Source organism: Neltuma alba, unplaced genomic scaffold (assembly GCF_004799145.2).
Source record: "Neltuma alba isolate B1F8T4 unplaced genomic scaffold, ASM479914v2 tig00012343_pilon, whole genome shotgun sequence".
Classification (NCBI taxonomy): domain Eukaryota; kingdom Viridiplantae; phylum Streptophyta; class Magnoliopsida; order Fabales; family Fabaceae; genus Neltuma; species Neltuma alba.
The window spans coordinates 29596-42571 of NW_021636852.1; the positions used below are offsets into that span (position 1 = coordinate 29596).

General features: G+C 33.5%; 2 protein-coding genes across 4 annotated transcripts; one reads left to right on the top strand and one right to left on the bottom strand.

Moving 5' to 3' along the window:
• The first annotated feature begins 274 nt into the window (after positions 1 to 274).
• Positions 275 to 6934, top strand: LOC114726131 (ABC transporter B family member 28). 2 transcript variants are annotated; one of them, XM_028912693.1, is made up of 16 exons: positions 275 to 731; positions 1182 to 1369; positions 2335 to 2358; positions 2710 to 2811; positions 3113 to 3203; positions 3510 to 3610; positions 3726 to 3776; positions 3885 to 4013; positions 4283 to 4345; positions 4419 to 4698; positions 5314 to 5462; positions 5560 to 5649; positions 5742 to 5876; positions 5968 to 6024; positions 6112 to 6168; positions 6293 to 6934. In XM_028912693.1, the coding sequence occupies exons 1-16, from the start codon at positions 353 to 355 to the stop codon at positions 6527 to 6529; spliced, it is 2133 nt and encodes a 710-aa protein (XP_028768526.1). In that variant the 5' UTR covers positions 275 to 352; the 3' UTR covers positions 6530 to 6934. The 2 variants fall into 2 exon arrangements, with proteins under 2 accessions (XP_028768526.1, XP_028768527.1); XM_028912694.1 differs by lacking the exon at positions 275 to 731 and adding an exon at positions 908 to 924.
• A 13-nt stretch (positions 6935 to 6947) lies between these two features.
• Positions 6948 to 8152, bottom strand: LOC114726133 (uncharacterized). 2 transcript variants are annotated; one of them, XM_028912698.1, is made up of 3 exons: positions 8095 to 8146; positions 7567 to 8044; positions 6948 to 7419 (listed from the first exon to the last, which is right to left on the bottom strand). In XM_028912698.1, the coding sequence occupies exons 1-3, from the start codon at positions 8130 to 8132 to the stop codon at positions 7144 to 7146; spliced, it is 792 nt and encodes a 263-aa protein (XP_028768531.1). In that variant the 5' UTR covers positions 8133 to 8146; the 3' UTR covers positions 6948 to 7143. The 2 variants fall into 2 exon arrangements, with proteins under 2 accessions (XP_028768531.1, XP_028768532.1); XM_028912699.1 differs by having other exon boundaries at positions 7567 to 8152.
• Positions 8153 to 12976: the final 4824 nt, after the last annotated feature.

Genomic DNA, 12976 nt, shown 5'->3' on the forward strand with positions numbered 1-12976 from the left:
AAAATGCTAAAAATAAGCTGTTAAAATATAAAAGGTAAATATTGAAAATATTAAGGATGAAGGCTGCAAATTATAATCCTTTATTAAAATTTCAAAGTTTTAAATTTATTATATTTTAATAAAAATTGACTATATTTAAAAAAATAAATGATAATATATTTTTATAATAATTTTTAATTTGAGATTTAAAAGGTATTTTCTTTCAGATTTTGGCAATGAGATTTTCCCAGCAATAACCGCACGAACCGGAATTCTCGGAAACGACTATGAGACTGCGGTCAGAAGGGGGGCTTTGTTCCGATATTTATTTAGCTTCTGGCTGCAACATCCTCCATTGGAGCAGTTCAGCATTATGGGCTCTTCGGCTCTCCACTCTCCTTCTCCCATTCGCTTCTACTCTCTCACACCAACACTTTCTTCTCTCCCTCCCGTTCTTCTCCAACTACCCCATCTTCCCTCTTCTTCTCTCTCCCTGCGAAGCAGAACTTTGTCCAAGACAATTACAACCCCACGTGCCTATGTGACCGGACCCGCATCCGACCCCACTATCAGTGAGTGCGACCCTAAGATAGATGGGCCGGATGCCCCGCCGGAGAAAGCCCAGCCGCCTACCGTCATTACATGGGGGCTTCTCTGGATGCTTTTGACGAAGCACAAACTGCGGCTTGCGGTTTCAGTTGTGACTTTAATTTGTTGCACCACTTGTACTCTTTCTATGCCCCTATTTTCTGGTGAGGAACGTGAGCTTCACTTTATGTATTATTTTCGTCCGCTTATTAAGAAATGCACTGGTACTATATTTGCGTTGCGTTTGATTTTCCTCTTTTTTCTTGTTACTTGATTGAGTTGCTGCAGCAGAATTGTGCTTTATTGAGTGGAATAAACTCTTTTTTCCTGCCCTCCAAAGCTATTAAAATCAAACAGGTTAAGGCCGAAAACTCTTTAATTTGGGATGATAATGAACTCGAAGAATGTTGAAATGTTTCAGTGTCATCAGTTATGAATATTAACTATACACTATATATGCCTTTTATCTCAAGTTATAGGCATTGCAGCATTGGCGGTGCTGAATTTTATCAATTAGTTTCATTTTGCCCCATTTTAAATGTACCATGTATGTCCAAAATTCCGTCTTGAGGTCAAAAGCACAGGAACCATTCTTATATGTTGGGGTTTTCTAGGTCAATTTTTTGAGGTTCTAATTGGGGCAAGACCAGAACCATTGTGGAGGCTGCTTAGTAAGGTTGGAATGCTGTATGCCGTTGAGCCAATTTTAACTGTTACTTTTGTCACAAACATGAACATAATATGGGAGAAGATCATGTCGACACTAAGAGCTCAGATCTTTGGAAGGATATTGATGCAAAAGGTAAGCTTACTTTTAGAGTTTTCTAGCTCACTTTTATTGGTGTTATTTTTCTAAATACTTGTTATTTTTCTAAATACTTCTTAGAGTTTTCCAGCTCTTTCCCAATAGGTGGGGTTAGCTATTTGGATCACATATTGCCCTAAATCTTTGGATAAGTTGTTAATCCAAAGGTTTTGCTCTAACTTTATTGGGTGTTCTCTTCAGCTTTTCTTTATCCATTTTCAGAGAACTCCATAATGCTTGATCTACCGTTCTTAGCATCACCTTCAATGACATTCTTTGTATCCATCTGAATCACGATTTTGCATTATTTTTTCTTTAGTAGACGCCACACCAACTTTTTCTCATATATGCTTATTACAAATCTTATCTTTTCTTGAATGACTACACATCCATTTCAATATTCTCATTTCAGCTACTCCAGAAATGTCATGTCATGTTATAATGTTCTGGATAAATCATTCATTAATCAATAGGTCTTTGAAGGGAAACATTCCCTTCCATATCATTGATATTCTCCATTGAATTGAAAGAGTATGAAATCTTAATCTTAGAAATTTGCAACTATTAGTTGTTGAAATAGATACCTTTGATTAATTTTTTGCCCATGGCTATGCCATAAATTTGCAACTATCATCGATACTTCTACATTATTAATGTTCAAACTGATAAGGGTATGCAATTGGACTGATGCTTTCTGTGGTAATATGCTTTTAAACATATGGTGGTATTGCAGATAACATAAAAAACCATAGATTCCTTGCTTAATGCAGATAACATAAAAAACCATAGATTCCTTGCTTAATGTATTGGCATTAATATTGGAAGTTCCATGTGTTGTAATTCAACATTGGCTGATTGTAAGTTTTGCTTAAAAGTTATTCTGTTGTTAGCTTTAATGGTGAATTCTTTGTCAAAAATAAGCTTATGCCTTTTTAATAACATATATGTTCCTTTGCTTGCAGGTGGAATTTTTTGACAGATACAAGGTATGCATGTCAAGTTACTTATGCTGGTTTTACTTTTTACGGTTATGAATCAATGAGACATTTGAGAAATGGAAAGGTGTCTGGGTTACATTTTTCTTGTATTTTTATGTGATTTTTTGTGTAAAGTACTTTATTCTGATTTTGTCTTTCTTTCAGTTGTCCTGTCCTCTTTCTGATCTCTTAATCTCTTTCACTAATTTCACCAATTTTTCTGGTCTATTTTATCAATGTGATTATATATCTTCGGACATATTTTAAACACTTGAAACTCATTTTATTTCATGTGTTTGGTTTAGTAAACTGAGAGCAGTTGAACAAGCTTTTTCATTTTCTTGGCTCTGCTCTGTATAGGTTGGTGAACTCACTGGATTGCTAACATCCGATCTGGGTTCTCTTAAAGATATTGTGAGTGAAAATGTTGCAAGGGATCGTGGATTCAGGGCATTATCTGAGGCAAGCATTTCTACCCCAATCAGAAGTGAGCTTTATTTTTCCTATATTTAAGCATGTGCGTGATTTCTTTTGACTGAGCTGCAGTTGACTTTCCTTCATTTCAAAAAGCATGTAAATGTTTTATTTGACCATAATTAGATGTTTCTATATGAATGAACTGCTATCCGAGATAACCTCAGTTTTTGTCATTACTACTTTACTCGTGCACCTGTGTTTTGGTGAAGACTCTTGCTTTGTTTTCCATGTTGCTGCTCACTTTCTTCTGTTTCCATTGCTTTTTCTCTTTTCTTTGTTGTTACAGGTTATTGGGACAATATGCATACTTTTTGCTTTATCTCCTCAACTTGCTCCAGTTTTGGGTATCCTAGTGCTCACAGTTTCTGTTTCAGTCGGTAATCCTCCCACGTCCACCTATTTTTTTAAATGATATCTGCTTAAGGTCTGGCTATTCCAGGCTAACATTTTATGTTGTGTTGGTTTTATCTCTAAGTGCGGAAGTAGTAGAGAATAATAACTCATCTTTTCCATCTTTCTTAAATTTTAAGAGAGCATTGCAAGTAGCTTAATTATGCAGGCCTGACAAATCTGATGTAGCTCAAATTCATAATGCCTCATAACATGTAATACTTTTGGTTCATGCTGATGGTTATTTTTCTTGCTTTCTTCTCTGCTTGCTGACTCCTTTTAGTGTTTTCAAGCTGTCTACAAGAGATCAACTCTGCCAGTTTTTAAAGCACATGGGTTGGTTCAAGCATCCATATCTGACTGTGTGGCAGAAACATTTTCTGCTATCCGTACAGTGAGTTTCCAATAGTTCAGATTTGTGTGATAAAACCTTTGTCTTGTGGAGTACTGCTTTGTTGAAGGCCATGATTTGTTATTGATGGCTTAAACAATGTCATATATGATTACAGGTGAGATCCTTTGGTGGAGAGAAACGCCAAATGTTCACATTTGCTAACCAGGTAAGGCTATTCATCGCATTGACTAATCTCTATTGTCAAGAAGATATGACGACTCTAGAATTCCTTTTGGGAAAAACTAAATAAAAACAAATTATGGGGTGGCTACAGGTTCTTTCATACCAATCAAGCGGGATAAAGCTTGCCACTTTTAAATCTCTAAATGAGTCCATGACTAGAGTTGCTGTATATGTTTCTTTGCTAGCATTATATATCCTTGGAGGAAACAAAGTTAAAGCGGTGAGTTACTCTGGCTTTCTCTCAGCTATATATGATGATTTGAAGTAAACTTTTTCTACTGTAATTAATCTTGCTGGTAATAATCACGTTTTCTATAGAAAGAAAATTGTTATTCATGCACTAACCCTTGACAATGTTATGCTGGTTTTTCTCATTTATTTTTTATTTTCCTAATTTTTATTGCAATTCTCACATTAAAATTATGAATTTTTTTTGGTAAATTGATTGATTGATTAATTTTTGTATATTTCTTTAATTATTCCTTACAGGGTGAACTCTCTGTTGGAACTGTGGCGTCTTTCATTGGATACACTTTCACATTAACTTTTGCTGTAAGAAGATTTGACTTGCTGCATTTCTTTATCTCTCAATCCTCTCTTTGCTGCCTGATATTATGTCTTTCAGGTTCAAGGAATGGTTAATACTTTTGGAGATTTGCGTGGAGCTATTGCTGCAGTTGAGAGGATCAACTATGTTTTCTCTGAGGTTCAAATTGATGATGCCCTTGCTTATGGCTTAGAAAGAGAACTGAAACAGAAAGAATTAAATGATGATAACTATAAACTGTTCTTCTCTGATAATTTTACTGAGAAAAACCAACGAAAATACTTGCATTACATGTCAGCATTGAAATCATCAAGCCATTTGTACAACTTAGCTTGGTCTGGAGATGTTTGTCTTGAAGGTACTTTTCTTGCAATAATGTGTCTAACTTTGTAGTTGCTTTGCTTTCAACGTATCACTCTTAAATATTAGTAAACATGGCCATATTATTCATTATATAACCCTGTTTACCAATGTTCATGTGATGGGAGCTCTGTCCATCCTTTGTCCTTTTCTTACCTTCCTCTATTTTCTCCTTTTTTTCAGATGAACTTCCAAATTGTTGTGACTATGCATATGAATCATCTGTTTGAGGGATTTTTTGTTATGGTTACTTCATGCTACTCACGATGTTAAAACTTGGTAAAAACATACTTTTAGGGCCTCGAACTCAAGGAAGGACTTTAAAATCCATATTCTTTTCTAATTTTTTTTTCTATACCCTGATTTGAGATGCTTGAGCTTCTCCTTCGGTTTCTCTCTTTCTCTCTCTCCCTAATTCTTACACCTCGTACTTTAAGTTTGAGAATGAGTTTTATAAACTATATGCAAGTTAATTATCTTTTTTTTTTTTTTTTTTTGGGGCCAACGTGCAAGTTGATTATCATAGTGATATAATACAGCTTATTTACATTTTCAATGTAATTTGCTCTATAATGGAATTAATATGCTGATATTTTTTTTTTTTTTCCTGCAGATGTATATTTCTCTTATCCTTTAAGGCCAGATGTGGAGATCTTAAGTGGGTTAAATTTGACACTAAAATGTGGTACTATAACTGCATTGGTGGGTCCTAGTGGTGCAGGAAAAAGTACAGTAGTACAGCTATTGGCTCGGTTTTATGAGGTTTAATTCCTGTTTCTTTAGTTTGTGAACTGAGGCTTGATTTACTTCATTTTCCCCAAAAGAAATACATGCATCAACTGATGTTTTGTTCCTGTAGCCAACAAGAGGTCATATAACAGTTGCTGGAGAGGACGTTCTAACACTTGACAAGAGCGAATGGGCTCGAGCTGTCTCTATTGTAAATCAAGTATGATTTCTTGAGAAGGAAGAAGTAAAAATTATCATGTCTTATATGAGCAAGCTTGCTTCTAGTCCACTAATAATGCTAACATGATATAGGAGCCTGTTCTGTTTTCGGTCTCTGTTGGGGAAAATATTGCATATGGGCTTCCGGATGATAATGTTTCTAAAGAAGACGTTATCAAGGCAGCAAAAGCTGCAAATGCTCACGACTTCATACTTTCACTTCCACAGGTGCATTTTGTTTTCTAGACATGCAGATGCTTACTATAGGTAAGACCAAGTAATATTTGTGACACATTTTCTTTACTTCCTTTTTTGAAAGGGTTATGATACACTTGTTGGTGAGCGTGGAGGCCTATTAAGTGGGGGACAGAGGCAGGTATAGAGTATACATATAACATTCCTGCAGGCACAGGCTTTCACTGTCACATGCACGCACATATAACTGCTGTGTTTATATATGCAGAGAATTGCTATTGCTCGAGCACTCTTAAAGAACGCCCCAATTCTTATACTTGATGAGGTTCCCCCCTTTCCTTTTCATGCTTCTTTGCTTCTTTATGCAGTTTCCATGATTCAGCTACCGCTCTACCAGTAACTATGTGATCCTAAATATGCCCTTATTGATTTAATGTTTTATTCTTCAGGCCACCAGTGCCTTAGATGCTGTTAGTGAGAGATTGGTCCAGGATGCTCTCAACCATTTGATGAAGGGGAGGACAACATTAGTGATTGCTCACCGATTGAGCACAGTTCAAAATGCCCATCAAATTGCACTGTGCTCTGATGGCAAGATTGCAGAACTAGGAACACACTATGAGTTGTTGGCCAAGAAGGGCCAATATGCTTCACTGGTTGGTACTCAAAGGCTTGCATTTGAATGAATCATGAAATTCTTGATATTTCCGGTGATTCAAAGTTACCTAGCATTTGAGGCATGGAGGAGCTGGATGCTGTATTGGCACGGTGGTTCTTTGAACAGATGAAATTCTCTTCTTTACGTGCAGAGAGAATTATATTATGCGAAAGAAAATGTTGGCCGGTGACGTCTGCTGTCGGCAGAAAGATACATACTGGTTTGGTTGAGAATTGTTGCACTAAGATTCAGCTTGTTTACTTTTAGGGATGATTTGGTAGCTACAACTCAATGTAATACAGGCCTCATTTCAATATAATACAAGGCCTCATTTCAATACATCACCTATTCTGATTAGAAATATTGTTGCTTTATCATTGCAGTGTTAGTTTCACACCAAAAAATTGTCATTAAAAAAAAATGTTTACTGTTACTGTACAGTGTAGTTTATTGGCTCATTTGTAGCAAACTTTACATTATTGTAGTTCATTTGCCAATCTATAGCAGTTGAAATACCCCCCCTTTTGTGCTCATATGAATGTGTGCTTTATTGTGGAGCAACACAATTTCAATCTCAAAATAACAACTGAAGGGATAGGGAAAAGGTCATAACAATGGTCAAAATTTGTGGTGATGAGAAATTTAAGATGACTCAGAAATATTTATCACAGAATTGAGCTCTGCTAGGCACTCAGTGGGAAGGCCAAGGAAGGAATTCATCAAGAAATCATCAACAGGATCAACTGTTGCCGCACCAACAAGTTTGCACTTCCCTTCTTCATTCAGCCTTTTGCCTCTTCCACTTTTTATAGTCCCTTTGGATTCCTCAGATGTCAGCACTGTCTTCACTAGCAGAGGAGGAGCCTTGTAGAAACTCCCGGCAGAGAAGAAGAACTTGGCCTTGAATTCAAGGTCAACCTTTAAATCAAAAACAGGAAGAAAAGAAATATTAATTGCATGGTTATAGAATCAAATTGAAAGCATTGCTTGTCACAGAATAAGAAATTGAGCATTAACATATTGAAGTTGTAATTTATTATTTTTCAAAGATTTCTTGTTTATCACCTTGCCAGATTCCTTGTTGATTCTTCCTTGGAAGACTAGAGGGACTATATCAATATTCAGAAATGGTGGCAATGGCAAACCCAAGAACTTGGTAGTAGAACTTGTCAATGGTGGGATGTACAGCGTCTCAAGGTCAAATGAAACAAGCAGTTCATTATCAGCTAGGTTGTCTGCTACTTCAGCCCCAGATCCTGTTCCTTTTCCCCCTTCTGCATTATATGCAAAATCAGGATACCTTGAAATCCCAAGCCTGCAATCCCTCGCTGTTCTGAAACTAACAGTGTAACTCTTGGCCTCAGTGCTTGGGACTTCAAGGTTTGTACTAGAATATCTAATCTTTTGTAATTTGTGGCTGAAGGAGGAGGAGGACGAGGAGGAAGAAGAAGAGAAGAATACAGTTTTTGTTCTAAGCTCTGGTATGGTAGGGCGAAATTTGCATAGAACTGATGGGGCTGAGGGGTTTATTTTACAACCCATCTGGATTCTGTGATTATAATTTATTTGTTGCAGAAGGAATGGAAGAGAAATGTTGAGTTCTGAAAATATAATCTGTTGGGGAGGTTCATGTGGAAATACAAAAAGCAGAACTTCATAGCGAAATATGAGGTTGGGTTGTGTTCTGGCCGACTTTTGGGGCACAAATCTTATCTTGTTAAGTGAGAGATCCGACCTTGTGGAATCTGCAAGTGACGCTTGGCCGTGGAGCCGCCAAAACAAAACTCTGGGTCCCATTTCAGTTCAAGGTACTTGTATAATTTTCTCTTTCAGGATCAAAATTTACGTTTTGTGCTCTAAATTATAATTTATTTTTAGTCCCTTAATTTGAATATTGTTAGTCTCATTTAATAAAAAATACTGACTTAACAAATTTAAATGATGACTCCAAAAATAAGTGTTGCCAACGTATGCTTAAATTTTAGATTTTAATTCTTTACTATAATTATCTTTATGTTTTAAAATTTAATTATGTTTTTTCAGCATTTAATCTTAAGAGTCATCATTTAAATTTTTTGAGTCAACATGTTTGGTTAAATGAAACTTTAATATTTTCCGTTAAATGAATCTTTAAGGACTCAAAATACAATTTATAAATTTTATCAATTAAACTGAAACTTAATGTAAATTTCAATGAAGGGCTTGTTTGGTTTTTTTGTTTGTAGAATAATTTTTTTAAAAAAAACTTGTTTGATAAGTTTTTTTTAGTTGATTATTTTTTTAAAAAGAAAATCAATATATTTTTAAAAACTAAAAGAACCAAAACCATTTTTAGGTTTTTCTTTTTGCCAAAACAATTTTTAGATGTTTTCTTGCTTTTATTTTTGTATTTGTATTTTTTTTTGTTTTGAAAAATTGGGTATTTTTCTTTATTTTTTTTACCCACCGCCCAGCATGTATCAAAACCGGTGGTGATTTTTTTTTGTTTTGAATGTATTCTTTAAAATAATTATTCAAACATATTTTTTATTCTCAAAACTTATTCTAAAATATTTTTTTTATAAACTTGTTCTGGGAAAAAAGGGAAAAAAACTAAATATTTACTTTAGTCTTTTTCTTAATTTAGGTAGTTTGACTTCTCATATAGTTAATTAAAATGAGTATTATATTTGTAGTTAAGTTAAGGTTACTTTTATTTTTCATTGTAATAATATTAAATTTTTATAAAAGAAAATTCTATTTAGAGTGTTTAGAATAAATATGAGAGCGGTGTTATTGTTGTTCTAAAATCTAAGTGAGTATCAAAACTCCATGAATCAGAAGCAGAATTTTCTCAGAAAAATAAAGGACACGAATTTTATATTTTTTTTAAATAAACTTATTCTACTTAGGTTAGGTAAACCGGAAAATGACACAAAAGAAGATAAAAATTGCAATATTCAATTCAGACACTTAAAATTTTAAATCTCTAGAAAAGAAATAAACACAAATTGAAATTTTAAAATTCAAAAATGACAAAAATGCCCCTTATTATTATTTTTTCCCAAAAAAGTTTCAACTTCTCGCAAGAGACTTGCTAGCAGCTAGCCATCGACCTCCACGGACATCCCTCGGCCAGCCACCAATGCAGTGACTACCAGTGGAGAATTTCTTTTTTTTTTTTTTTTTTTGGGTTGTGGGAGGGTTTTTCTTTTGATGGGAGGGAATGTTTAAAAAAAGGATGGGGTCATGACTTTTTTTTTAAGTACCAAATTTTATGCAGGGGTTCGGGCTCAATCTAAATCAAAAGTAAGGCGCTTGTATAGCTCCTCTTAGCTAATATCAATATTGGACAAGGCGGACCTATATTATACCCTCAAACGTTAACTTGGACACTCTCATTCTAAGATGTCTCCCCAAACACCGTGACGGGAAATCGAACCCCCTCTTTTTTGAGTGAAAAGGTGTAGTTTCTACTGTTGAATCCACGAACAATGGGTAATGGGGTTAGAATTTGATCCCATCACTTTTGTTAGTATGGGCCAAAAAGATATGATCGTGTCTCATTATTAATATAATGCAATAAAAAAAACTATTTTACTTTGGTTCCATCTCATGATAATAATTCATCTGGGAATAATAAGTCCTAATCATTAAATGATAAGTTTGGATTTGGGATTAACAACATGTTTTTTTCTTATACATAAAATGTGAAATAACATATAAATCAATTAAAAATGACAATACTTCATCTATAAATAACAAGTCTTGATTGTGAAATAACAAATTTAGATTTAAGATTAACAACACATCTTTTCTTTATACATAACATGTAAAATAACATGTGAATTGATTAAAAATAATAATACTTCATCTGGGAATAACAAGCCTAAATTTTGAAATGACAAGTTTGGATTTGGGAGAAATAACATGATTTTTCTTGACACGTAACTTGTGAAATAACATGACAATAAATTAAAAAGGACAACAATTCATATAAAAATAAGTCCTAATTGTAAAATGACAAGTCTAAATTTGGGATTAACAATTCGTTTTTTTTCTTAATACATAACATGTCAATTAAAAATGACAATAATTCATATATGAATAACAAGTCTTGACTATGAAATGATAAGTCTGAATTTATTATTAACAATATGTATTTTTTTCTAATACATAACATGAGTTTGTGTTGTATTCATTATTGATACGTGATGATATTTTTCAAATGCATGTGAGAAAAGAATTGAAATATTATTTCTAATTTTTTTGCATACATATTCAATATTTTTAGGAAAAATTACAAATAGGTCCCAAAAAAATTTAATTATCTTAAATTTATTGACAAGTGAAGGGCAAGCAATGAAAAGTTTAGAAGTAGATAATGACAACTAGTTCAAACTGATTACTTGTTATTAGGACTTTCTGATAATTAAATTTCTTCTTTGAGACCTCTTAGAAATTCTTTCATATTTTTATATTAGGATACTTTAAAAAAAGCCAGTACTTCAAGCCATTTTGTTAGAAATTATATTTTGTTTGAAGATTGAGACATTAATCTTTCAATTCGTAATATTTTCTTTTAATGTACACAATTATATTTCATTAGAAGATATGTTTGATACGTTTTCAAAAATAAATATGATATTTATTTTCTAATGTCCTAAATTTTTTTAAGAATGCATCCCTTTACAAAAATTATGACAAATTATACTTAAGAAAAAATATAGAGATAATGTATAAGTAATGTCTAAGAATCCTAGCAATATTTTTTTTTCCCAAGTTCATTATAAACAAAACAAACTACTATTATGTAACAAGAAAATGGAAAAAGTGCTTAGAATTGACAACCCCCCAGCCGGGATGTTTGGACCTCCTGAAATTAGCTAGTAGGTGTCTTCTCTTTCCAAGCTCACGCTTGGCCCCTTATGTATTGGGAAAAAAAGTGCTTAGAATCCCTTGTTAATAAGTCGGCCGGTTCTAAAAAGGATCCAAAAAAGTTGATCATCCAGAACCTGCATATTATAAAAAGAAAACCATATTGGAGGTATCTGTATTTTTTTTTAATTTTTAATTTGGTATTTATGTGTTTTTTGTTCTTAACTAAATCTTTAATTTTGCTCAATTAACATCATTAATCCTTATGTAGAGACTAAAAATGCCAATAGAATAAAGTTATAAGAGCTAATGTCACTAAAAAAATAAAATTAAATGTTTAATTAAGAGGAAAAAACTCATAGGTACCAAATTAAAAATTGAGAGAAAGTAGAGGTACCTATGACATGGTTTCTGAAGAATTTGAACACAAGGCCAGCCTGTGGGCCTTCATTACATTTGATTAAATCATCAAATTCAATTTTTTTAAAAATATTTTGAAATATCAAAAAATAAAATAATAATATCATAAAATTTTTCATTCAAATAATAAATATTAATAAAATAAAGCATCAAGCTATTGTTCAAACTTACACAACTAATACAGATGAAACCTCAAACACTAATGGTGCATCAAAAATGAATTTAAACGCTAATAAATTACTGTCCAAACTTAATATGATTATTATCTTTATCTTCGTTACTATGATCAAGGAGAATAATATTTGATTATTTTTTTATTACAACTAGATTTTTTTTCAATGACAAAAATATCAAGTTCTCATTTTCATCGATATTGTCTAAAAAAAAACATGTAACTAATTACGGACTTAGGTTTTGTTTTTCTTTTTTAATCGGGAGGATTTCATAATATTAATCACACAATGAGTGATTAATAAATAATAGTAATAAGTTATTTTAATAATTTATTAAATTTTAATATTAAAAAATACAACAACAACAACAACAAGCCTTATCCCACTAGATGGGGTCGACTACATGAATCACACGACGCCATCGTGCTTTGTCAACAACCCAATCCTTAGATATGTTATTGACTAGGAGGTCTCTTTCAATGACCTCATTCAACGTTCTTCTCGGTCTTCCCCTGCCTCTTTTTATGGGACTCCATCTTGTTTGATCCACCCTCCTCATCGGGGCCTCTAAAGGCCTTCTCTGCACATGTCCAAACCATCTTAAGCGATTTTCAACCATTTTCTCTTGGATAGGTGCCACACCAACTCTTGTCCTGATCTTTTCATTTCGAATCCTATCTTTTCTTGTATGACCAAACATCCATCTCAACATCCTCATTTCTGCTACTCCGACTTTGTGCTCTTATTTTCCCTTTATTGCCCAACATTCACTATCATACATCATAGCTGGTCTTATAGCAGTCCGATAAAATTTTCCTTTAAGTTTCTCAGGTACCTTCTTATCACAAATAACTTCGGTAGCTTTCCTCCACTTTAACCAGCCAGCTTGTATTCTATGAGAAATGTCTCCATCAATTTCCCCATCCTCTTGTATAGTGGATCCTAAGTATTTAAACTTTGATACTTGAGGAATAATTTGTTCTCCCATCCTCACCTCCAAATCCCCATTACCTTGCCTCCCTCCA

Coding starts and splice junctions, on each gene's coding strand:
- LOC114726131 (XM_028912693.1), top strand. CDS start 353: ATGGGCTCTTCGGCTCTCCACTCTCCTTCTCCCATTCGCTTCTACTCT. Junction 3,611..3,725: donor CATTTTCTGCTATCCGTACA/GTGAGTTTCCAA, acceptor ATATGATTACAG/GTGAGATCCTTTGGTGGAGA. Junction 4,014..4,282: donor GAGGAAACAAAGTTAAAGCG/GTGAGTTACTCT, acceptor TATTCCTTACAG/GGTGAACTCTCTGTTGGAAC.
- LOC114726133 (XM_028912698.1), bottom strand. CDS start 8,132: ATGAACCTCCCCAACAGATTATATTTTCAGAACTCAAC. Junction 8,045..8,094: donor TTATATTTTCAGAACTCAAC/ATTTCTCTTCCA, acceptor TCACAGAATCCA/GATGGGTTGTAAAATAAACC. Junction 7,420..7,566: donor TCAACAAGGAATCTGGCAAG/GTGATAAACAAG, acceptor TTTGATTTAAAG/GTTGACCTTGAATTCAAGGC.